This window comes from Macrosteles quadrilineatus, unplaced genomic scaffold, assembly GCF_028750875.1.
Source record: "Macrosteles quadrilineatus isolate MER2022 unplaced genomic scaffold, UCM_ALF_1.0 Scaffold_4__1_contigs__length_99947679, whole genome shotgun sequence".
Taxonomy (NCBI): domain Eukaryota; kingdom Metazoa; phylum Arthropoda; class Insecta; order Hemiptera; family Cicadellidae; genus Macrosteles; species Macrosteles quadrilineatus.
Genome location: NW_026542597.1, coordinates 30,634,413 through 30,659,585, shown reverse-complemented (window position 1 = coordinate 30,659,585; position 25,173 = coordinate 30,634,413). Strand labels below are relative to the sequence as shown.

At 35.3% G+C, this 25,173-nt stretch overlaps 1 protein-coding gene across 1 annotated transcript; it reads right to left on the bottom strand.

Moving 5' to 3' along the window:
• Positions 1 to 3,271: 3,271 nt before the first annotated feature.
• On the bottom strand, positions 3,272 to 22,986 carry LOC128993279 (transcription initiation factor IIA subunit 1-like). Its single transcript, XM_054417070.1, has 9 exons — positions 22,832 to 22,986; positions 10,941 to 11,148; positions 10,151 to 10,245; positions 9,404 to 9,467; positions 8,877 to 9,002; positions 8,321 to 8,523; positions 6,531 to 6,680; positions 5,604 to 5,693; positions 3,272 to 4,533 (listed from the first exon to the last, which is right to left on the bottom strand). Exons 1-9 carry the CDS (start codon positions 22,853 to 22,855, stop codon positions 4,426 to 4,428), a joined length of 1,068 nt encoding a protein of 355 aa, XP_054273045.1. The 5' UTR covers positions 22,856 to 22,986; the 3' UTR covers positions 3,272 to 4,425.
• Between the last annotated feature and the right edge of the window lie 2,187 nt (positions 22,987 to 25,173).

Below are 25,173 nucleotides of genomic sequence, written 5' to 3'. Positions count from 1 at the left end.
GTAAATTAAATTAAATAACTAGCCATCATCCAGGTCGGGAACCGGAGATTCTGCGTGTATCAAGTTGTACTTGAATTTTGATTACAGGGAAAAGACCGTGAATCAGTGTTGTACAGGACTGGAAAACTTATCTTTCTATATAAATAAAATTAGAGTTTTATAAGTCACCTCAATTTAAGCAATTTTTTATTGCCAGAATATCCATAACGAATTGTCAGCGTCTTTCTCGATATAACGATCCCCTCTCCCTCCCTTTAGAAACATCATAGCTCCTTTGATGAAAATGAAATTGAAACAACGCTTGCGCCAACAATCGTCTGCTCCGTTATACACTTCTGTCTGCTGTGCGCTATGTTACAACAGATTTCAGATACAACAGCTGGGGAATGATGACGATATAATGCTTAGTACACTGTGATTGAGTGATAACCATGGTAACTTTAGTAAGGCTGTGATTGGTCAATGAGTAGGCCTAAATATGGCGACTTCGACTTGTTGAATTTGTGTATGAATTGAAGAGAAACCTATTAATGAACAGAAGAACAAAGAAAGAGAATAACAAGATTGTTCTCGTTACATTCTTTTTTAAGAGTGTTTTAATTATCTCTAAATATAATTTTACACTTTTTCATTACTTATCTATCAATTCCTATGCTGTGATACAGCACCTATCGGTAGCCTATCAGTCTATCATGAGCAGTACCTTATAACACTTTCTAAAGGTTCCTTTAATATTTACGTTATTTATAGCAATGTAATGTTTGGCTCGTGATTAGTTGAGTTTGAGTTAGCTAGAATTTTAATCGTTGCCGTTTGTACAACTGAACCAAGATAAATGATTTGAAATTTACAATAATAATGATTGTGCAATATTGAATTTCGTTTATAAAAATGTAAATCGTGACTTAATGGCTGTTTACAGCGTGTTAAAGAGTTTTTCATCTGTTTTTATACTATACTAGCTGGCCCGACAGACGTCGTCCTGTCCTAATGTGGTTTTATGTCAATGCTCGTTCATTTTCAAGATGAGCTCGTTCGCATGGCTCAATCATGTCCTGGTTGAAGTTCGTTCGCTACGCTCACTCACCTTTTGGTTGCAAATTAGCTGTCGTCACAAATAAAAAAAATAGTGCTGCACCCTGTTGGTAAACCTATTAACTTTTTAATGCTATTGAACATCACAGAATCAAATTGCTTAGTTGAACCAGCTGTTAAGATTCTTTAATTCCATTTAAATATGAGTACTCATAAGGTTAACATGGAAAACTCCAGAGCCACTGGGGCAGAGTCCTTTTGACGGATCTGCACCAAACTTCACACAAACCATCCTTGAATAATGCTTAATAATGCCTGAAAGTTTCATTACAATCTGTCGAGCGGTTTCGGAGTCCATAAAGGACAAACATACATTGGATTATATATATAGATTGGATTAACCGTATTTTTCATTCCCCCCCCTCTCCCTATTAACTCAAGTAATCGAGTATACACAATAGTGTAAAGTATTGTAGCCTATGCTACTTGCTACTTGATTGTATTTTAACGAGCTTTATGTCAACAAAGCGTTCTGCTGTGCTTAAGTCGCGGTGTAGCTGGATGTGTCTGTACCACGCGTTATCTGTTATCTATCACAGCAGTTGAGCCATCCCGTGCGCTCCCTCTCTTAGATCTCACGTGTTGCTAATCATAACTTTATACACGAATCCTAAACTATCCTAAAATCCTATTTGAACTAATTTAATTCAAAAATATAACTATTGTCATTAATTATCCACTTTCTATCTGGCGATTTCGTAATGTATTTTGGATTGTCGTCACGTTGAACACTGTTGCAATTAACTTTAGCCCCCCCCCCATTTGAATTTTTTGAGCCCCCCCCAAGAATTTCAATGACGCAGTCTGCGTCACGGCCCCCCCTTGTGGGCACCCCTGCCTAATGGGACCGGACCTAGGTTGGATAACTCAAAAGGTCGGTTAAACCGGGCAATCCCTAAAATCGGTACAATCATAACATAATGAAGTGCTATTCATTTGGAATTATATAATCATTATTTTGAAGTCATACTTGATAAAATAAACTACTCTTGTCACCTTTTTCGTATTGATAGAAAAGTCACAAATAAACACAAAACACGGTTAAGTCAAATAGGCCTACTTTCAGTGGAATATATTATACTGTAGTACTAGGCAAGAGTCAATAAAAATTCCTATTTTAATAAAATTAGTACAATACTGTAATTTATTAATTGATGCTTTCCAAATCCATCGTAATACAGTACAGAACCTTTTGTCGAAATTAAAGATACAAGCAACCATTTTGTTACAAGACAGGATGTTTATTTATAGCCTCTCACTGGAGGCTCAGGCTCAAAACCTATCTTGACCTTGGAGTTGTTAACCCCCCTTCCCTGCCCTCCCTACAAGTTGTGTTGTTTGTTTACTCCAGTGATAAGATAATCAGTTCTCAAAATTGTACCGCACTTTACAATGTTATAAATTTGCCGCACAGATAACAAATCAGATCTGATGTACTCGCAGCGCTACAACTACAACGATGATGACAAACAGACAATAAGCTATATTTTTTGTGATCAATATAAAATAACCTATTCTTAGTCATATCCTGTGGAGATTAGCGTATGGTTCAGTTTTCATCGCCCAGCGTGAGAGCGGAAATGTCGAGATTCATAGAAAGCGGCGGTTAAACCGAACTGCTCTCAAAGCAAGGTCGGTTAAAACACACTATTATTTTAAGATCGAAGGCGGATAATCTGATAATCGGTTAATACGAGGTCGGTTAAAAGGGGGTTTACTGTAATACTTACTTGATGAAATAATGTTGATATTTGATCTTAAGTTTGTGTACTTACTGGGTAGCTTCCATGTCATTGTTGTTCTCACATTCAACTAGAATAATGAAGTTTTAATTTGCTCATTTCATATGATAAGTGCTATCAGGACTTTCCATTCAGTAAACATTTTCATTTTGATCTGAATGATTGTAATATTTATTCTATTGGCACATTTAAAAAAGTTGATTGTATGTGCGTGCACATGCCACAAGATCATTAAATATATTGATTCTGATTATAGTTTGTGAGCTTTTTGATGGTTTGAAACTGGATAAAGATGTTTTAGACTATTGAGCTTAAGTAAATCCTGGCTTAATAATCAGCTGTTCAGAGTAAAAGACATTACACCCATTCCGTTCTTGTGATGAATTCATACTTCGAATAAAGGGTTTCTAAAAATAAAAGAAAATGGTTACAAATTCATATAACAAATACGTTTATTATGCACAGTAATTTTAACAATATTTGCAATACCAATGTTGCTAGCTACCTCCATTAGCCTAGTTGTGACTATTTCTGTGTTGTCTTGATATGTTTTACGAGGGAAACCTCGAAAAACTCAGTCTTGTATCAGTCGACAACCAAACAACATTGGCAGTTAAGTGATAAACTGTGTGTCTACCATCACAGGCAAAGTTTGTATCTCCCTAAAATCATAAAACTGTTTGCCTGGTGGTAGGTCATACTCGATGTTCTTGCTTCACTCCAATAAATATGAATTAAAATTAACTATCTCATATTATACTTATTAGCACACATTGATTAGTTTAAAGAATACAATACATTTAAAAAGTTTATAATTCACATAAGATAAATTACATGTCTTTGTTGTGACTAACGAGATTACTGTAAACAACACTTCAAGTGCCATAAAAATTGACTAGAACAAAATTAAATAATTGAACAATTTTGTTCCTCAGTAAAAATACAACCATTGAACAAATATTTGTGATATTCATATTAATTTAATAGACTTGAGAAACAAAAAAATATGGGAAACCATCTACCTATATTAAAAGATTTAAGAGTCCAGCTCATTTTATAGGCATTTCTTTGGGTTAAAAGATAATTGTAAAACACTTTGTTCTTAACCACTTAAAAAATTTGTTTAACATTAATTTTTATTAACTTTTACCGTGTAGGCTACATAAAACTAGCTGTAAGATAATAAGCAACTCAACAAACATTAAGAATGAAGGTATTAATGGTAACTCTAAATATATAAACATAGTGAAAGTTGTGGCGATAAATAACAACCAAGAAGCACAGGGGACGTTAAATATCGAGTTCATATTTGAATGATTTAATAAACTAACATATAAATCTTAATTATTGTTGTCTTTAGAGTATTGACAACTAAACTATTTTTATGAAAAATATTTTCTTTTGAAACTACATCTATTCAATTTAAATAACATAATCTAAATCCCACAACCGGCTAAAAGGTTCTGGTGAAAATGCCTTCTAACTAAGCAAAACTGTGATCGTCCACTTTCAACCTGAGATTCGCTATTCAGCTGCCAATGTACAAATATATTACAATTTCATCTAATCTAAACAATAGGAACCGTGTTCACCACTCTGCGTCTCCGTTGGCCTTCTGGAACACAAAGTCTTTGCCACCGAGGTTCATGATGCCGTCTTTGAGGTAGAACTTCCATTTGTTGCGGCTACGAGTAATCTAGGGACAGACAACATTATGTAATCATAATCATCTATTGTATTTTGGTATTTACGAATCATTCAACGGATAAATTCAGGATTTTACAAACCACGAGGCTGAAAGAAGATTCTTAGGCACGCTGTAACTTTTTTAGGCCTAAATATTTAACTTACTGAAACATATATCAAAAGGTGGGGATTCTTCGATATTGTAGAATTATTGGAGCTCATTACTAGTTTACGCAACGATCGTGTAAAGATAGTGTTAACGACACGAGTAGAAAATTTAAGGTACGAGCCTTTGCCTTAAAAACTTTAAGTGTCGCTTAGACTATTTACACGAGTTGTGTATCAATACTTTACCTAAGTCAGTTTTTTTTTATAATTACTAACAATCACTACTCATAACTTCTATGAGAGGTTATGTTTTCGTTGCCACTGACAGTGAAACCTGAATAATTGTACTAAACACTAATGAGCTACTCATCAACAATTAAATTGATCTAAACAGCTGATTGGTTGACGTTTGAAGCATTACAATTTTACTTCTTCTCTCTGAATCCTTGACCCTCAATGGTCTAATACCCGTGTTGTTAAGTAAAACGACAATGCTGTTAAGTAAGTAAACAATGCTGTTAGGCATGTGAATCTTTTCAATTCTGAGAACTAAACTGAAACGGCTACTTTAAAATATGGTCTTAGGTAAAATATTTAACACTAGCCTATAAAATAAAATATTCTAAATAGTAAACAGACAGGTAGTCACACCACATGTTCGGTAAAATATCAAGAGTTTTCAGAGCAAGACTACTATACACAAGAACAAACAAACAGAATATGAAGGAGTTCATCCCAAACACATTGGTAGGCTTTAAGTTTCATAATAATACAATGAAAAATAACCAAGTTATATGCAAAATAGTCATGAGCCTATTAATAGGATCTTGGCAGCCAAAGGAGTAAAGCACAATATTTACTAAAACGTAAAATAGATGGCATTTTTTAAGAAAAGCATAGTAGGTACAAAAAAACTTGACACGGCTGTAGAACCGTTTTTACCCTAGAAATGTACTACTATGTGGCACATACCTTGTCATACTGACACACAACTACGTTGTCTGTATCAAACATGTCAGTTGGGTCTTCTTCACTGACATCATCGCCTGAATTCAGCGGTTCCTAAACAAAATATGATATAATTAAACAGATCATTCAATGATTACATAATAACACTAAATTAAAATATCGTGATTGTAAGAAGTTTATGATAGTTTTCTGACAAGTGCAGTGCCAGGGAAAAATCGTAAATTTTTCTATACTTACTAATTTATTTCCGTGGCCAAGGGTAACCTATAGTGCTTCTCCATTGCTCCCAGCTTGTCCGTATAAGCCTAACACTTCTTGCATATTTGGGGCCTGCCATTCCAATTGAAATCCTACTCTACATTAGGTAAATAATTCTGGAATAATTGTTCCCTCTAATAACATTACCATCTGTCTCTTAATTTTATCTTCTGTCCACTACACATGAAGATCAGTGAAAAGATATGATATTTCCTAATCATGTTCCTATGTGTCTCTGTGATTTACTCAGTAGGCTACCTTATTTTTAAAAGTAATAAGTTTGTCTATGGTATTGTTGTATATAATCCAGATTTTATAGGCACCCTTATAATTTTTCAGCCAAGTTTTAAAGTTTTTAAAAATAAGATTTTGTTACGTACAGATACATATTTTTACCCATTGTTTATTTTATAGATCAATGGTATAAACATTGTGATCTGATTTTTTTTGTCAATAGAAACTCTGAAGGTTTGATTTCATAAAGCAGACCCTTTTAGCCTAGGGCAGAAAACCCCTGTCCAGAAAATCAGGGAGGAAATAAAAATCCCAGTCTGTCCTCAACTAAAAATAAGATCCCAACCATCCGTAATAATAACATTTCTGACTGAATACACAGGTTATCATACAAGATAAAACTGTACTATACGACCAACTATACACAACCAAACCTACCTCCTCTGCTCCGGCCTCATTTTCATCATTCTCCTCCTCGTCCTTGTCTTCTACGTCATCATCATCATTGTCATCATCTTCCTCTTCTTCTTCCTCCTCATCATCAGAAGAGTCGTGTTGTCCGTCCAACTGAGGCACTGAGTTCTGGAGCTACCAACAAAATCACACATTAAGATTATGAATAATTTTTACTACCAAAATCTCATCAAGAGATTCTGTTATAGTTTCAGGAAGTTCAATTTTTTGCCATAAAAATTTAATGAGAACAAAGTAAGCCTATATAAACGACTATTCTTTCTGTTTTACAGAGCAAAGAAATTGCATATGGCTACCTTCAGTGAAAGCTGTCTTATTTAATTGAGGCTTCAGTGTTGGGAGCTAGGTTTTATGTGGAGATGGACTAATTCTGATTTCTCAAACTTTATTCGTTAATTCTTGAGTCTTCATGACTTTGGATTTGATGATAATTTCAGGATCTCTCTTAGCCGTGTCTAAAACATCATCTCTCTATTGAGTCATAAATTGTTTATTTGGATAGTAAAAAAAAAGATGTCTTCCATAGTATTGATTATTGGGATGTGTCGAATCCGAATCTCTAATCCACTGAATCCTAAGATTCGGATTCGAGATTCAATTAACAAGATTAGAGAAAATAATTAATTTTTTTTTAGAATAGAATTATAAGGCATATACATTGCCTAACCAATATAGAGATTATTGACATCGTAATAAATATACAGTACTTTTAAGTACTGTGACATTGCCTCATAGAGGTTATTGACGTCGTAATATACAGTACACTGTGACATAGACTGCTCATATAGGTTATTGACGTCGTAATATACAGTAGGCCTACACTGTGACATTATACTCACCATATAGGTTATTGACGTCGTAATATACAGTACACTGTGACATTGACTAACCATAGAGGTTATTGACGTCAAAATATACAGTACACTGTTACATTGACTAACCATAGAGGTTATTGACGTCGTAATATACAGTACACTGTGACATAGACTGCTCATATAGGTTATTGACGTCGTAATATACAGTAGGCCTACACTGTGACATTATACTCACCATATAGGTTATTGACGTCGTAATATACAGTACACTGTGACATTGACTAACCATAGAGGTTATTGACGTCGTAATATACAGTACACTGTGACATTGACTAACCATAGAGGTTATTGACGTCGTAATATACAGTACACTGTGACATTGACTAACCATAGAGGTTATTGACGTCAAAATATACAGTACACTGTTACATTGACAAACCATAAAGGTTATTGTCGTCGTGGTGGTTATAAGTGTTAAATGATTCCAATTCCATTCTTGCTTTTTTAATCACCATAAGCCCATTTGTAATTATTTTTGGGACTCGAGATTTGAAGATTCGAGATTAGATTTTTTTAGAATTCGGATTCGAGATTTGAAATTCCTGGATTTAACCATCACTAATTGATAATACAGTATTGTCAATTTTTGATTTTGTGATAATGGACAAACTATTTCATTCATGCCAGAAAAAAAAAGGAAATACAACTTCTAAAACTCATTTTTTTACCAGATTGTTTTTTATTCATCGTGTATCTCAAATTTGAATCGAGAATCAAAACCAACATTTATAATGGGAATCGGAACAAAACAATTTTTCCCCATCACAGATATTATATAAAAAATGCAAACCATTTCCCGTCAAAAATTTCAACAGCTTTCTCATGAATGACAGGATACACTGCAATATTGTCAAAGGGCATAAAACATCCAGTTAGTACCTGATGGTGAGTGAAGGGCTGCCTGTTGTCATGAGGCATTCCTACATTCTGCAGCACCTGGTGATGTTGTTGGGGCTGCGAATGTTGCTGCAGATGTTGCTGCGAATGTTGCTGCGGATGTTGTTGCGGATGTTGTTGTGAGTGTTGCTGCGGATGTGGCTGCGGTTGTTGCTGCTGCTGCATTTGTTGTTGTTGCATCGAGCCTAGACAAACAAACACACAACTTTATTATACATACTGAAAACACAATTAGATAGTTTCCATACTGTGTTTGAATGATAGAAAACTAAATTGGAAACTTGATTTTTTTATGATTAACAAAAATTGATTCAATATGTTTTGCGTTATCCTTTCCTCTTTTCTGACCTTGTCTCAGCCAGTTTAGATCAGATAAAAAAGACTCGATCAACTGTATTCGGACAAAGTTCAGAATTAGGCTATGTTTGGTGAACCTTTATTGTGCAGGCCTATCTGTTATTTTCGGGGGAAATACAAATAAACTTGAAAGTTGACAAGATTGCGCTAGATTGGCTTGATACAGACAGTGCATACATACCAGACATGGCTTGTCCCTGCAGATTGGCAGTGACGTGTGACTGAAGAACAGCCTCGGCTACATGAGTGGGGAGAGCCATTGTAGCAGATATGACTGGACCAGTCAGCACAGAATGTAGCTGGTTACCTGCAAGTAACAGTTGGTGATAATACAATACTCAATTAACTCTTAATGCATTTTAAAGTATTGACAACAAAATAAACCAGTAAAAATTCACTTATCCTTTTAGGTAGGCCTGCTTGTGTAACTTATATTTTGTACTGGCGAGTTGCTTTTAATCTTCTTGGTACGATCCCATCATAGACAGAAGTGCTGATGTTTTGACCTCGTTGCATACAACTATCTTCAGAGCAGTAGTAATTAACAGAACAGTAACGCCTGACATCTGTTCTGAAGAACTGGTCTGAAGATGGCTGCCTACAACGAGGCCAAAACACCAGCACTTAATAAACCTGTGACTACCTAGAAGACCTAGTTTGTAGTGGTAAGCTTATATTCTTACGTCATTGTTGCTATTGTAAACTTACCATGTAAAGCGCTTGCAGGGACCTGGATAGTTAGGGTTCTGGACTGACTGTTGGGAGTGCCAACCTGAAACCAAATTTTAACATTTTTTTATTGTTCGTTCACAACGAGGATTTTACTCTGCACCACCCAGTCCCATGATTGGAACACTCAATATTGCTCTTGAACCTACTTTATAACTGTAGAAATACTCTTATAAATAACTAGTGAAATGAAGGGAGGGAGCATTTAAACATTGTGAAATCCTTACTTTGAACATCATGCATTCATTCACAAAATATCATACTTCTATCTGTCTGTAGAATTCCTAAATATAATCAGAGTCAGAAGAGAGAGGGTAGTTGGAAAATAGTTTTGGATGGTTTGAACTTCCTTGACTATCAATGCATGAGATCTAGAGATAAACAAGAATTATGTCTAGATACAATGATAGCACCACACTGTAAAGCTTTGAAGCAAAGCTTAATGTCACATAGCCCAGTCAAGTTCATTCGCCACTTTTCATGACAGCGTCACTGCTTCGCCTGTCCCTAGTACAGAGTTTTTCACGTGTGGTAATTTTGACATGGTTTACGCTTGTTAAAGTCTAGTAACGATGTGGTCACCAAAGCCAAACCAAAGCTACCAAACTTCCATTGTTCGTCATTTTGAATTTATCTTGGAAAGTTAAACTCCTTAAAGTTGTCAGTTTTGGTTTAACAATCGCTCTGGGTTTAATTGGTAATTTTAACAGTCTATTGTTGGCTCACCTGTGCAGGGAGAGTTATCTGGATTGGAACTGGTTTGCTGAAGTCTGTCAGAGCAATCTGAGGCTGGCTGTTAGCAGACTGCGCCCCGGAGTTCGCTAAAAAAACAAATTAACTTAGATCCATCAGCTTGGAGCTGAGATGTTTTGAAAAACAATAACTCATAATTTCAAACATTTAGTGAACCTTTCAGAAAAAAACATAGTTTTCTTTGAAAACAAAATTTTTTTAAACACTTTTGAAAACAGAAACTAAGATACATTTTCAAATAAATTGAGTTTTAGGTCATAAGTGACAGCAATCTGTGGGAAGAAAATGTCTGTTGCCTACGTAGGGATACATTGTTTGTCTTTTATGAATGGAAAATTTGGTGTTCACTTAATTGATCATCTTAAAAAACCAATCCTGTCTATCGGTAATAACAGATGCTGTGACAATTGCTTTTTCAAGTTTTCAGTAATTTTGATTCTAGCTTTAGACAAATCGTTATGTATATAAACACAGGGAAGGAATTACTAACATCGCGTCTGCAATTTGCCCAATTCTGTGCATGCTCTTCAATGTAATAATCTTCCGCAATCAACACAGTTATCATTTCCCAACATCTCTTTTTGTCTCAGCGACACTGTTCGCATCTCCTGCATATTTGTGATTTTTGTAGCCTACTACATACAAAGACATTAAACAAAATCAATCAAACACCGTTAATATACACTCGGCCATAGACAATTTTTTAAAGTTTGTTGGTCCCAAACAGGATTCACTTAAACAGTTGACGGTTTCAGTGGCTCACCTGGTATGCTCGGAGTGGCCTTCTGTGAGTTAATGAGAGGAGGTTGAGGCTCGGGATGTTCAGGCTGCTCTAGCGCCTTGCTAGACAACAGTTTGCTTTCCCAGATCTGCTTGAGCTCCTGCAGTACCTGCTCGTCCACACCCTCGTCTAGGAAAGCATCTCGCACTCCACTGATCACATCCTCTATCACACTGGTGTACAACTTGAGCTGAAACATTGTGATACGATGATGAAGCAACGTGCATAGCTGAGTATCATCATTGACTTGTTCTCCCCTATTTTTTCATACCGTAATAGATAATTTAGAATGTAAAATACTGTCTAGTTTACATTAAGTTGTCCTTTCAGTTTGGCTTGGTTAAAAAGTTAGCATATTCAACAGAAATCGGTAATTAAAGTTTGTGCACTACCGGTGTGTGTTATGCGCGATTTATTACTAAATTCGTTTTTATTTTTGTAGGGTTAGAGAAAAAATGTGTGTGTGTATAAACTGTATATGTAACAGTATCTTCATGAATTTTATTATGCGTGAATATTAATGAATAGTGTGAAATAGTGTTTATAAAAGGTTGTATTTTTCTTGCGGTTGTCCGTTTATTATATTATTATGCCCATAACACGTAAACAAAATTGTTACTCAACGTGTTTTACATTTTTATGAAGGTAATTGAATACACTACAAGATGATTATGTTGGTTTGGGGTAAAAATTTTGGTACATAAGTTGTATACTACCGGTAAGTACTATGAATTTGGTTTCTTCACAAAATTGCTAAAATGTTTAAAATATAAGTTACAAATAAAAACTATTTTTACCATTAACTTTACAACTTTTTTGGATGCCTTACTTCATTAGCTTCACAAGTATGTAAATATCATTACATACAGGGTGATTGATATAAGTGTGCCAGCCGTTTTATTCGAAAACTTAAAACTATAATAGATATCAAAAAAAGTTAAATGGTAAGTGCCTTGGATTTTTTATTTAAAAAATTTTAGTCAAGTCAAAAAAATTATTTTAGCCGCCATTTTTCTAATATGGCCGCCAACTTTGATTTTTCTTATGGAACACCCTGTAATTTATGATGTAGTCTGGTAGAAAATGTAATTTTAAGACGATTTTATTCTTGTAATTTTTTTCATAAACCTAACCGTTTCAAAGATAATAATGGTTAAAGTTTTTAAATTTCTACATGAGAAAGAGTTTCGATAAAGGCCTAAGCAAGCATGCCAAGCTGTTTTATTCGAAAACCATTCAAAATTTCACAACTTAAACTATTATTATCTTTGAAACGGTTAGGTTTATGAAAAAAATTACAAGAATAAAATCGTCTTAAAATTACATTTTCTACCAGAATACATCATGAAATACAGAGTGTTCCATAAGAAAAATCCAAGTTGGCGGCCATATTGGAAAAATGGCGGCTAAAATAATTTTTTGACTTGACTATAATTTTTTTAATAAAAAATCCAAGGCACTTACCGTTTAACTTTTTTTGATATCTCTTATGGTTTTCGAATAAAACGGCTGGCACACTTATATCAATCACCCTGTATAAGTTAATGTACTAGCCTATACAGGGTGTTTTTTTTAAAACTTGCATCTTTATTTATGTAAAAACCGCAATAGATAGAAATATGCAGTTTGCGGGAATCATCTATTGAAGTAGGGGGCCCAATTGTTTTGAATTCAACGTTACATTCACATTCCCCCCCTGCCCCCAACTTATTTTTTTTAAATAGCAAGGTACCCCTTGTGACATATCAAATGAAAGAGCATAAAAAAAGAAAATGTTTGATGAAAAAAAATTAAAAATCGGTTCATAAATTTGCGAGATATTCCCCCCCCCCCCTTCCCCGGAACTTGATTAATTTTTTAATAGCAAAGTACCCCTTGTGACATATCAAATGAAAGAGCATGAAAAAAGAAAATTTTTAGTGGAAAAAAATTTAAAATCGGCTCATGAATTTGTGAGATAATCCCCCCCTTTTTCCCCTACCCATAACTTGTTTTTTAATAGCAAGGTACCCGCCCTTGTGACATATCAAATGAAAAATAAATTTCAGCAAAAATTTTATTTTTTCATGCTCTTTCATTTGATATGTCACAAGGGGTACTTTGCTATAAACAAAAAAATCAAGTTCCGGGGAAGGGGGGGGGGGGAAATCTCGCAAATTTATGAACCGATTTTTATTTTTTTTTCATCAAACATTTTCTTTTTTAGCGAATTTCCCTATAGGGAAGTAGCTATTACCGTAGGTGGCACGGTAAGACCTAGACCCGGGACCGATTTACTTTTTCATTTTGATGTCCCCAGAGGCCAAAAACACTATTCGTTCAAATTTTTATATATGTATATATATATATATATATATATATATATATAGACTTATATATATATACGTCCGTGAACGCGATAACTTGAGTAATTTTTGTCCGATTTTGATGAAATTTGGTTTAAAGGTGTAAAGCGGGATACACTTGAATGAGTTCGCGAACCAGCACGATCGGACCATGGGAACGGGGCTCTACGGGGGGTTTTATGGGGTAAAAATTGGTTTTTCTCACTTTTGACCCTCAAAACACAAAATTTCCCAATTTCTCTTTAGACCTTTTTAAAGAGCTTAAAAAAACAAATAATTTAGTAAATAAAAGTATTTTTGTTCGATTATTAGTAACGAAGAAAATTTAAAAAATTGTAATTTTAAAATTCCTATGTTATTCTTATGGAGAATATTGTCAAATGTTGTAGTTTGCTTGTTAGCGAATTTCCCTATAGGGAAGTAGCTACAGTAGAACCTCGGTTAACCGAGGTAATTGGGACCGAGGGTACCTCGGATACGGCGAACCTCGGATAACACGGAACGTAACCTAAAAATCGTTACCGGGGCTAAAAATAGCTCAAGATATACTAAAACATGAACAAAAGTTATTAACTGAACTGTTGTTTAGTTTATTAGTACAAGAAATGTTATTAGTACGCAATAAAACGTGAGAGGAAACGGTAACACTCACAATACTAAACACTGTTTTAATATAACACTCAATTTATTGCACAACTGAATACGTATGATATAGGCTACACAATGTACAGATGTTTAGTTACAGTACAGTACAGTATTCCTGTTTACAAAATTAAATCAAAGAAATGAAAATTAATTTACTGTACATTGTACAAAAATAAACAAGTAAGCTAATCTTTTTTCCCAAAGAAATCAGTTATTGTTTTTTGACTTAGATTAGAGGATCTTAGGCTAGCCGCCCTGTTGCGCCAGCGTCGTAGTCGTAGCCAAACTAAATCGTCAGCCCACTAGATGCGCAATAAGCTACGGAGTCGAATCGGGGTGGTGGGGAGAGCAAATGGCTCAGTCTCAGTCGCGTCTCGGCATTGAAACAGTTCGCATTGGTCCGGCGGCGAGCGGTGTCGGGTTACAATACAACACCTGCAGCTGCTCTGGCGAGCGGTGTCGGGTGACAGTGCCGTATGCATTCGGCAAAGATAAGCGCTAAGCTACGCAAATATTTGGCCGAGGAAACACAACAGTTGCCAACATTTTACTGTACAGTAGTTTTAACGCATTGCAGGCTAGCGTGCGTATTGCGATAATACCCCCGCCGCAGCAAACCTGCAGACTAAGCGAATTTCCATTTGCCTGATTGGATTTAGACTAAAATGTCTCCTTAAAAATATCACATTTATTCCCTATTTAAATAGAATCAGTTTAACACATACTTAGGTTTGCTGCAACAGGGAGGGTAAAATTTTTTTTTATGTAGGCCTAAAATGTTAATAGTTGGTAAGAAATAAAAACATTTTCCAAATTTGGGCAAAATATGTTAATAAACAAGCACACTACAACGGTTTACTTATTCTCCATAAGAATAACATGGGAATTTTAAATTAACAATTTTTTGGAATTTTCTCCGTAACCATTAGGCGCATTATAACGCTTCAATATACTAAATTATTTGTTTTTTTAAGCTCTACAAAATAGTTTGGAAAGAAATTTCAAAATTTTATGTTTTTTGGGTCAAAAATAGGGTAAACCCATTTTTACCCCATAAAAGCCCCCATAAACCCCTGTTCCCATGGTCCGATCATGCTGGTTCGCGAACTCGTTCGAACAAACGTAGGTTTACACGTTTGTACCAAATTTCATCAAAATCGGATCATTTTTGCTCGAGTTATCGCGCTAACGGACACATATATATATAAATATATATATATATATAAATATATATATATATATGAATTTGAACGGATGGTGTTTTTGGCCTCTAGGGACCTCAAAACGAAAAAAAAAAATCGGTTCCGGGTCCAGGTCTTACCATGAGTACTACGGTAATAGCTTATTCCCTATATGGGAAATTCGCTAAAAGGAGCACCCAAACGCTCATTACTGTACGTAGTTTGTGCGTGTTTCTTTTGCTTTTTAAATAAAAAAAATCGTCCGAGGACGGCCTCGGTTAACCCGGAGGCTCGGTTAACCGAGGTTCTACTGTATTACCGTAGGTGGCACGGTAAGACCTAGACCCGGGACCGATTTACTTTTTCATTTTGATGTCCCCAGAGGCCAAAAACACTATTCGTTCAAATTTTTATATATGTATATATATATATATATATAGACTTATATATTATATATACGTCCGTGAACGCGATAACTTGAGTAATTTTTGTCCGATTTTGATGAAATTTGGTTTAAAGGTGTAAAGCGGGATACACTTGAATGAGTTCGCGAACCAGCACGATCGGACCATGGGAACGGGGCTCTACGGGGGGTTTTATGGGGTAAAAATTGGTTTTTCTCACTTTTGACCCTCAAAACACAAAATTTCCCAATTTCTCTTTAGACCTTTTTAAAGAGCTTAAAAAAACAAATAATTTAGTATATAAAAGTATTTTTGTTCGATTATTAGTAACGAAGAAAATTAAAAAAATTGTAAATTTAAAATTCCCATGTTATTCTTATGGAGAATATTGTCAAATGTTGTAGTTTGCTTGTTTATGAATATGTTTTGATCAAACTTGGCAAATTTATTTATTTTGTACTAAGCTATCAATATTTTACTCAAAAACACACTTTATTAGTTTCCTTGTAGCAGCAAACCTAGGTACTCGTTAAACCTAATGTTATTAAAATATATTTAACTGAAAATCAATTCAGACAAATGGAAATTCGCTTAGTCGGCAGGTTTGCTGCGGCGGGGGTATTAGCGAATTTCCCTATAGGGAAGTAGCTATTACCGTAGGTGGCACGGTAAGACCTAGACCCGGGACCGATTTACTTTTTCATTTTGATGTCCCCAGAGGCCAAAAACACTATTCGTTCAAATTTTTATATATGTATATATATATATATATACCGGGTGTCCAAAACCACCCGTACACCCCTTTCAAAACGATGGAAACCTTTTCTTACAAACAAAAAATAATACAGAACTAGCTAAACTGGGCAAGGTCTACCTAATGGTGATAATTTCAAATCCAAAATCACACCGGAAGTGGCTTTTTCAGACCGGAAGTTGACTTTTTTAAATGTAAACTACCAATTTTGATTTCAGAATCGGATTCTATGTAGAAAAATACATAACTTTTGTCCAAAACATTTTTTGAAAAAACTTGTTTTCTACCTCTAATCCCCCATTAAAGTCAATAATTTTTGGTCATTCGTGTGTCAAAGTTACTCGAAACAATAATAGAGAAAAACAAATAAAAAAGATTACATAAAGACATAATGATGAATAGAATCAGCTGTTTATTTTAAACACCTTAGCATTTGAGTAACAGCTGGTCTACACATTGCTAAGTTTAATTTTTTTATAATTTATTTTTACATTTGACCCCTTAATGAAAAAACAAATGATTTATTTTTTAAATAAAATGAAATTAAGCAATGTGTAGACCAGCTGTTACTCAATTGCTAAGGTGTTTACAATGAACAGCTGATTCTATTTATCACATGTCTTTATGTAATCCTTGTTATTTGTTTTTCTCTATTATTGTTTCGAGTAACTTTGACAGATGAATGACCTAAAATTATTGACTTTAATGGGGCATTAGAGGTAGAAAACAAGTTTTTTCAAAAAATATTTTAGACAAAAGTTATGTATTTTTCAACGTAGAATCCGATTCTGTAATCAAAATTGGTAGTTTACATTTAAAAAAGTCAACTTCCGGTCTGAAAAAGCCACTTCCGGTGTGGTTTTGGATTTGAAATTATCACAATTGGGTAGATCGTGCCCAATTTAGCTTATTCTGTATTATTTTTTGTTTGTAAGAAATGGTTTCCATCGTTTTGAAAGGGGTGTACGGGTGGTTTTGGACACCCGGTATATATATATATATAGACTTATATATATATACGTCCGTGAACGCGATAACTTGAGTAATTTTTGTCCGATTTTGATGAAATTTGGTTTAAAGGTGTAAAGCGGGATACACTTGAATGAGTTCGCGAACCAGCACGATCGGACCATGGGAACGGGGCTCTACGGGGGGTTTTATGGGGTAAAAATTGGTTTTTCTCACTTTTGACCCTCAAAACACAAAATTTCCCAATTTCTCTTTAGACCTTTTTAAAGAGCTTAAAAAAACAAATAATTTAGTAAATAAAAGTATTTTTGTTCGATTATTAGTAACGAAGAAAATTTAAAAAATTGTAATTTTAAAATTCCTATGTTATTCTTATGGAGAATATTGTCAAATGTTGTAGTTTGCTTGTTAGCGAATTTCCCTATAGGGAAGTAGCTATAGTAGAACCTCGGTTAACCGAGGTAATTGGGACCGAGAGTACCTCGGATACGGCGAACCTCGGATAACACGGAACGTAACCTAAAAATCGTTACCGGGGCTAAAAATAGCTCAAGATATACTAAAACATGAACAAAAGTTATTAACTGAACTGTTGTTTAGTTTATTAGTACAAGAAATGTTATTAGTACGCAATAAAACGTGAGAGGAAACGGTAACACTCACAATACTAAACACTGTTTTAATATAACACTCAATTTATTGCACAACTGAATACGTATGATATAGGCTACACAATGTACAGATGTTTAGTTACAGTACAGTACAGTATTCCTGTTTACAAAATTAAATCAAAGAAATGAAAATTAATTTACTGTACATTGTACAAAAATAAACAAGTAAGCTAATCTTTTTTCCCAAAGAAATCAGTTATTGTTTTTTGACTTAGATTAGAGGATCTTAGGCTAGCCGCCCTGTTGCGCCAGCGTCGTAGTCGTAGCCAAACTAAATCGTCAGCCCACTAGATGCGCAATAAGCTACGGAGTCGAATCGGGGTGGTGGGGAGAGCAAATGGCTCAGTCTCAGTCGCGTCTCGGCATTGAAACAGTTCGCATTGGTCCGGCGGCGAGCGGTGTCGGGTTACAATACAACACCTGCAGCTGCTCTGGCGAGCGGTGTCGGGTGACAGTGCCGTATGCATTCGGCAAAGATAAGCGCTAAGCTACGCAAATATTTGGCCGAGGAAACACAACAGTTGCCAACATTTTACTGTACAGTAGTTTTAACGCATTGCAGGCTAGCGTGCGTATTGCGATAATACCCCCGCCGCAGCAAACCTGCAGACTAAGCGAATTTCCATTTGCCTGATTGGATTTAGACTAAAATGTCTCCTTAAAAATATCACATTTATTCCCTATTTAAATAGAATCAGTTTAACACATACTTAGGTTTGCTGCAACAGGGAGGGTAAAATTTTTTTTTATGTAGGCCTAAAATGTTAATAGTTGGTAAGAAATAAAAACATTTTCCAAATTTGGGCAAAATATGTTAATAAACAAGCACACTACAACGGTTTACTTATTCTCCATAAGAATAACATGGGAATTTTAAATTAACAATTTTTTGGAATTTTCTCCGTAACCATTAGGCGCATTATAACGCTTCAATATACTAAATTATTTGTTTTTTTAAGCTCTACAAAATAGTTTGGAAAGAAATTTCAAAATTTTATGTTTTTTGGGTCAAAAATAGGGTAAACCCATTTTTACCCCATAAAAGCCCCCATAAACCCCTGTTCCCATGGTCCGATCATGCTGGTTCGCGAACTCGTTCGAACAAACGTAGGTTTACACGTTTGTACCAAATTTCATCAAAATCGGATCATTTTTGCTCGAGTTATCGCGCTAACGGACACATATATATATAAATATATATATATATATATAAATATATATATATATATGAATTTGAACGGATGGTGTTTTTGGCCTCTAGGGACCTCAAAACGAAAAAAAAAAATCGGTTCCGGGTCCAGGTCTTACCATGAGTACTACGGTAATAGCTTATTCCCTATATGGGAAATTCGCTAAAAGGAGCACCCAAACGCTCATTACTGTACGTAGTTTGTGCGTGTTTCTTTTGCTTTTTAAATAAAAAAAATCGTCCGAGGACGGCCTCGGTTAACCCGGAGGCTCGGTTAACCGAGGTTCTACTGTATTACCGTAGGTGGCACGGTAAGACCTAGACCCGGGACCGATTTACTTTTTCATTTTGATGTCCCCAGAGGCCAAAAACACTATTCGTTCAAATTTTTATATATGTATATATATATATATATATAGACTTATATATTATATATACGTCCGTGAACGCGATAACTTGAGTAATTTTTGTCCGATTTTGATGAAATTTGGTTTAAAGGTGTAAAGCGGGATACACTTGAATGAGTTCGCGAACCAGCACGATCGGACCATGGGAACGGGGCTCTACGGGGGGTTTTATGGGGTAAAAATTGGTTTTTCTCACTTTTGACCCTCAAAACACAAAATCTCCCAATTTCTCTTTAGACCTTTTTAAAGAGCTTAAAAAAACAAATAATTTAGTATATAAAAGTATTTTTGTTCGATTATTAGTAACGAAGAAAATTAAAAAAATTGTAAATTTAAAATTCCCATGTTATTCTTATGGAGAATATTGTCAAATGTTGTAGTTTGCTTGTTTATGAATATGTTTTGATCAAACTTGGCAAATTTATTTATTTTGTACTAAGCTATCAATATTTTACTCAAAAACACACTTTATTAGTTTCCTTGTAGCAGCAAACCTAGGTACTCGTTAAACCTAATGTTATTAAAATATATTTAACTGAAAATCAATTCAGACAAATGGAAATTCGCTTAGTCGGCAGGTTTGCTGCGGCGGGGGTATTTATGCTCTTTCATTTGATATGTCACAAGCGGTACCTTGCTATTTAAAAAAAATTAGTTGGGGGCAGGGGGGGAAAGGGGGGGAATGTGAATGTAACGTTGAATTCAAAACAATTGGGCCCCCTACGTCAATAGATGATTCCCGCAAACTGCATATTTCTATCTATTACGGTTTTTACATAAATAAAGATGCAAGTTTTTAAAAAAAACACCCTGTATAACTTTTTTACATCACAAACTAACAAAGTACGGTTTTCAATTTTTTCAGTTCTCCGTTTGTTATAATATTACGCCCAACAAACTTACAAAGAAAAAAATTTTCCTAACATGTTATATATTTCTATGTAGGGAATTAGATTGTCTAACTTACAAAATGAATATAATGAATTTCCCATAAAAAATCTGTAGAAAAATTTCACCCAGACTATTTTTGTACCGTAATTACAAAAAAAAATTCAAAACTTTCAAAACTATTTTTTCCAGTACCGAAAAAAAAAAAACTTTCCAAATAATTATTATATTACTGTTTCTAGAATCTCCTGTTCTTTCCAAACAAAAGGAATGTGAGGTTGGCTAGGTTTACTTCTGCGGTTGAATTTTTTTCAAATTTCCAAAAAGAGTTCTGCAAAATCGCCAAAATGGGTTGGCCATTCCACACTTCTAACATAGGCCACTGCTAGGGTTAACCCTCCGTCAGGTGCATTGATTTTCGAACACCAAAGGGCGCTCACGGAAGTTATCTCCGAGAGTACAAAAACTATACAATTATGAGTAAAAAACATTTTAATAGCAATAAAACTGTAAGTAAAACATTTTTTATAAGTTATTACACTATTACTTAAGTTGTAGGCCTATACCAAATAGAAAATGTTATTAAAAAATAAAAATACGTAAGTGTTGTGAATAAAAAAGACTTACTTTTTGTACTTATATAATACTATCGTATATTAGAAAACAAATTTTAATATTGTATGACTATGACATAAAGACACGCATATGGTCTAATGAAAATAATCATTTTGTACAAAGACAACTCATTCAATCAAAGCTCTTAGACAAAAATTTCATCAGTATGACATAAAAACATCTGTGGTAGGCCTATTATGAAAAAAGATAATTATTTCATAAGGACAACTTACTTTGTCAAAGCTCTTTAGACAAAATTGCAATGGTGTTTGAAATATAACACCTATAGTCTAATGCAAAATTCATTTGTTAGAAGGACTACACTTACATTTTGTCAAAGCTCTTTTTCTTGAAAAAAAAAAGGTTTCCGAACTCACGCACCATTAGTTATTTCTACTAAATGTTGTTCCTTGTCCTCCCTTTCAACACTAGCCAACAATCTTGCAATTAGTTCTTCTTCATCCATTTTTTTGTAATATCGCTAAATAAGGTCAAACACAAGGGCGCACACGGAACTAGGCTCCTGGAAACCCGTTACATCACAGGGCGCTCACGGAAGCTACTTCCAGTAGTGACACAAACCACTCCCTAAGGTCGACTGACAACTGGGAAAGGGGTAAGAGTATACAAAACCGATTCCGCAAAAGAGGTTCGTGAGGTAAATCAGGCCACAGCCCTGCTGAACAAATAGGCCTACTATGGTTTTTATAACAAAAAGTAGTGACCCGGAGGTAACTTCCGTGATGCGCCCAATGGAAGGTTAAGACCTTTGATTCATATTCAAGTCGATAACTTATTTAACCCTAGAAAGGTATCACCATATAAGTTAGTATGATGCTAAGGTTATCAAGATAAGTTACGTAAATTTGATGTAGGCCTACTGCCGGCCATTTTACTACTTAAGTACTTATACACAAAGGGTATTGACATGCCAGTTTGACCTATGCGTTCCAAGAAAGGGACTAGCAAGGACACAAAGAAAACACACTACGATCCAACCAAGGCAGCTGTAACATGGCAAATACCTCAGTTACTGAGAGTGCTGCTGAAAGTAGGATGAGCATCGGCAGTCGGATGTTTTCAAACATCGATGTTTGATGATTTTACATCAATGGTTGGTTACATAGGCCTAAGTTACCGATGTTTTTGTTAGGCCTAACTTAACTTAACTTACATAAGTTATTTGTCAAACATCGATGTTTTGGGGCAAGAAACTTATTTAGATATTGATGTTTTCTATTACTTAAGAGTACGAAAAACTTAAAAAAATTAATGTTTTACAACTAAGAACGTGGATGTTTGAGGGGGTGGGGAGTGGGACGCTAAAAATAACTCGCCCTACGTGAAATTTATATGCGCTACCCATCTAGGCTAGGGTTAATCAAATAAAGTAACCAAGGCCTACTGTAGCCTATTGAATTTGAAAAGTAAGCTAAGCTTAATATTTACCACCCAATTGTTCGAACTTAATTTAAATCATGCGTAAATTAAGTTAACATAAATTTAAATCTTACCCTAGGCCTAGGCCTATCTTAAAAAACGGAACAAGTTGGGCATTGAGTAAGTGAAGTTAAATTAGGCCTATCTGACTGCAATTAAATTGTTCATTAACCGCCCGAAATTAGTAATTCAACTTTCCTTCTGTAAAATAGTTTATCACAACCAATTAATTAACTTATAACCAGTCTCAATAGAAATTTGCCAACATGGCCATGACAATGAATTAATTGGGAGTAGAGTATGAGACGCATTACTCAGCATTATAATAGGCTAGGTTAGTTTATTGATTTTAATAAAACACTCACCACACTACTTTGGCTCAAAAACATTCTGAAACTTGTAGCCTACTGTTCACTAAATAAATAGGAAAATTGTTACTACAGTGGTTAACGGGGCAATGGTGGGCTTCTAAGAAGCCAACGATCCTTGTTTCGGAGTGCTTTTATACTTTCTCTCTAGCCTTCCCTTACCACCCGTATCAAGTAACACTGTAACAGGCACCTAACGAGTCAAATAGATTAAAATGTTATATTAAATAAAATATTTATTTAAACCACAGTAATAAATTGATAAAATTAGATTTTATATTTATTTTGGATCAAGAAATTCACCATGGTAAATGTTTATTCATGGAAAATAACAAAATCGAAGTAAAAATTTGAACTTTCTTTGATACCGTAGTAGGTATAAAGAATGATCCCTGAAGATCCAGTGTTACAGCATAGATTAAATATTTTAATATATAGCTTAGATTAAATGATGCATCAGAGGTCCAGCGTGGAGCCTGCACGGCCACCTTTAACTACAGGCCGCGGCCTGGTAGAATTGGCAACGTTGCAAGTGGTGTTGTTTAGTGACAGACGTCCCATAAGATAACATGGCAGACAGGTGACATCAGCATTAATTCGCACGTTATTTATTTATATTTATGAACATAAATTTATTAAAATAATGAAAATAAAACATACATAATTTAAAACCGAAACAATATGAATTAAAAATATATATCTGTATATTTTAAGTGGAGTCAATATTGTCATACATAGTCCAGTAACCAATCTTTCGTAAATACACAAATACCATCAGCTGCTTCCAACCAAAACAGTTGTTACTTACAACACCACTTGCGAGCTGCGACGTTGCCACTTCGAAGGCCGTGGCCTGGAGTTAAAGGTGGCCGTGGGAGCCTGGCTCCAGCCACTACAGCTACGACCACCTTTAACTCCAGGCCGTGGCCTGGTAGAATTGGCAACGATGTAAGTGGTGTTGACTACCGCTAGACGTCCAATAACATAACATGGCAGACAGATGACACCAGCTCATTAATTTGCGTATTATTAATTTAAATTTAAATTTATGAACATAAATTTATTAAAAGATTGAAAATAAAATATATAGAATTGAAAACCAAAACAATGTTTAAATTGAAAATCTATTTTTTCCTACAGTTACCTAACAATGTACATGTTCTCTCACTGATTTGAGAAAGCAAAGTGGCCAATTCGCTCATCAGTGAGACAATGTTAACATTGTCTCACTCTAATTACTTTGTCTCACTCCAGATTTGCAACGTGAAGGCACGAAATAGTGAGCGCGTAACATGCAGGCAACGTCGTATGCGCGCGAATACGTTGGCAGCACTGGCTGTAAATCAGCTGGTCAGCTGTTGTACTGTTGTATTTGTCACTTCACATTCAATGTTATATTAAAAGTTCACTTCTGTGTAAAAATAGGTTATGTTTCTTCACAAATTTATTTGTTTTATGGTAACTGTAGGAAAAGTATAATGTGCAACTCGAGTTCAAAGTACAATTGCCTCACTCGAGAAACCATTCCTCTCGAGTGAGTCAATTGCTCACTTTTCTCACTAGTTGCACAAATAACTATTTCACATTAAATTGGAGCAAATATTTGCATAGCCCAGTAAACAAGCTTTTGTATTCTTAAAGCCCCCACACACTACCAGACCAGACCTCCAGACCAGACCGTCTGGCTGCAACCAGACCGTCTTGGACGGCTCTACACACTCCCAGACCAGACGGTCTAACATTCGTAATTGAGAGACCGTGTTGAGAACTCCAACAAATGGATTAAGACTGTCACGATGGTCGGCCGTCTGACAGACAGCGCTACACACTCACAGACCAGACAAAAATAGTGGTGGGAGAACCTCAGACCGTCTGTGGTCTGAGGGTTCAACCATCAGACACGCAGACCGTCTGGTCCGACAAAATCGGTCTGCAGACAGCCCCACACACGATAAGACAAGTGCCAGACGCCAGACCGGACGGTCTGGTCTGTAGGTCTGGTCTGGTAGTGTGTGGGGGGCTTAAAAAAATACACAAATTGCCATTAACCGGTTCTAAAAAAAAAACAGCTGTTTCAACCCTACTTGCGATGTTGCCACTTCGAAGGCCATGGCCTGGAGTTAAAGGTGGCTGTGCTACAGCTGTGGCCTGGAGTTAAAGGTGACCGTGGCTACAACATACTAAATTATAGTCATAGATTAAGTACTTGTGTTGGTTATTCTATGAAACAGGATGCAGTCAATGATACTTTTTTACAGAGATATTATCTTTATGGATCAGCCAAATACAATCACGGCCACCTTGCGGTCTCGCAGGATTGGTAACGTCACAAGTAGAGT

Coding starts and splice junctions, on each gene's coding strand:
- LOC128993279 (XM_054417070.1), bottom strand. CDS start 22,855: ATGTTTTTGAGCCAAAGTAGTGTG. Junction 8,524..8,876: donor GCAGGGACAAGCCATGTCTG/GTATGTATGCAC, acceptor TTGTTTGTCTAG/GCTCGATGCAACAACAACAA. Junction 6,681..8,320: donor AGCCCTTCACTCACCATCAG/GTACTAACTGGA, acceptor TTTTGTTGGTAG/CTCCAGAACTCAGTGCCTCA.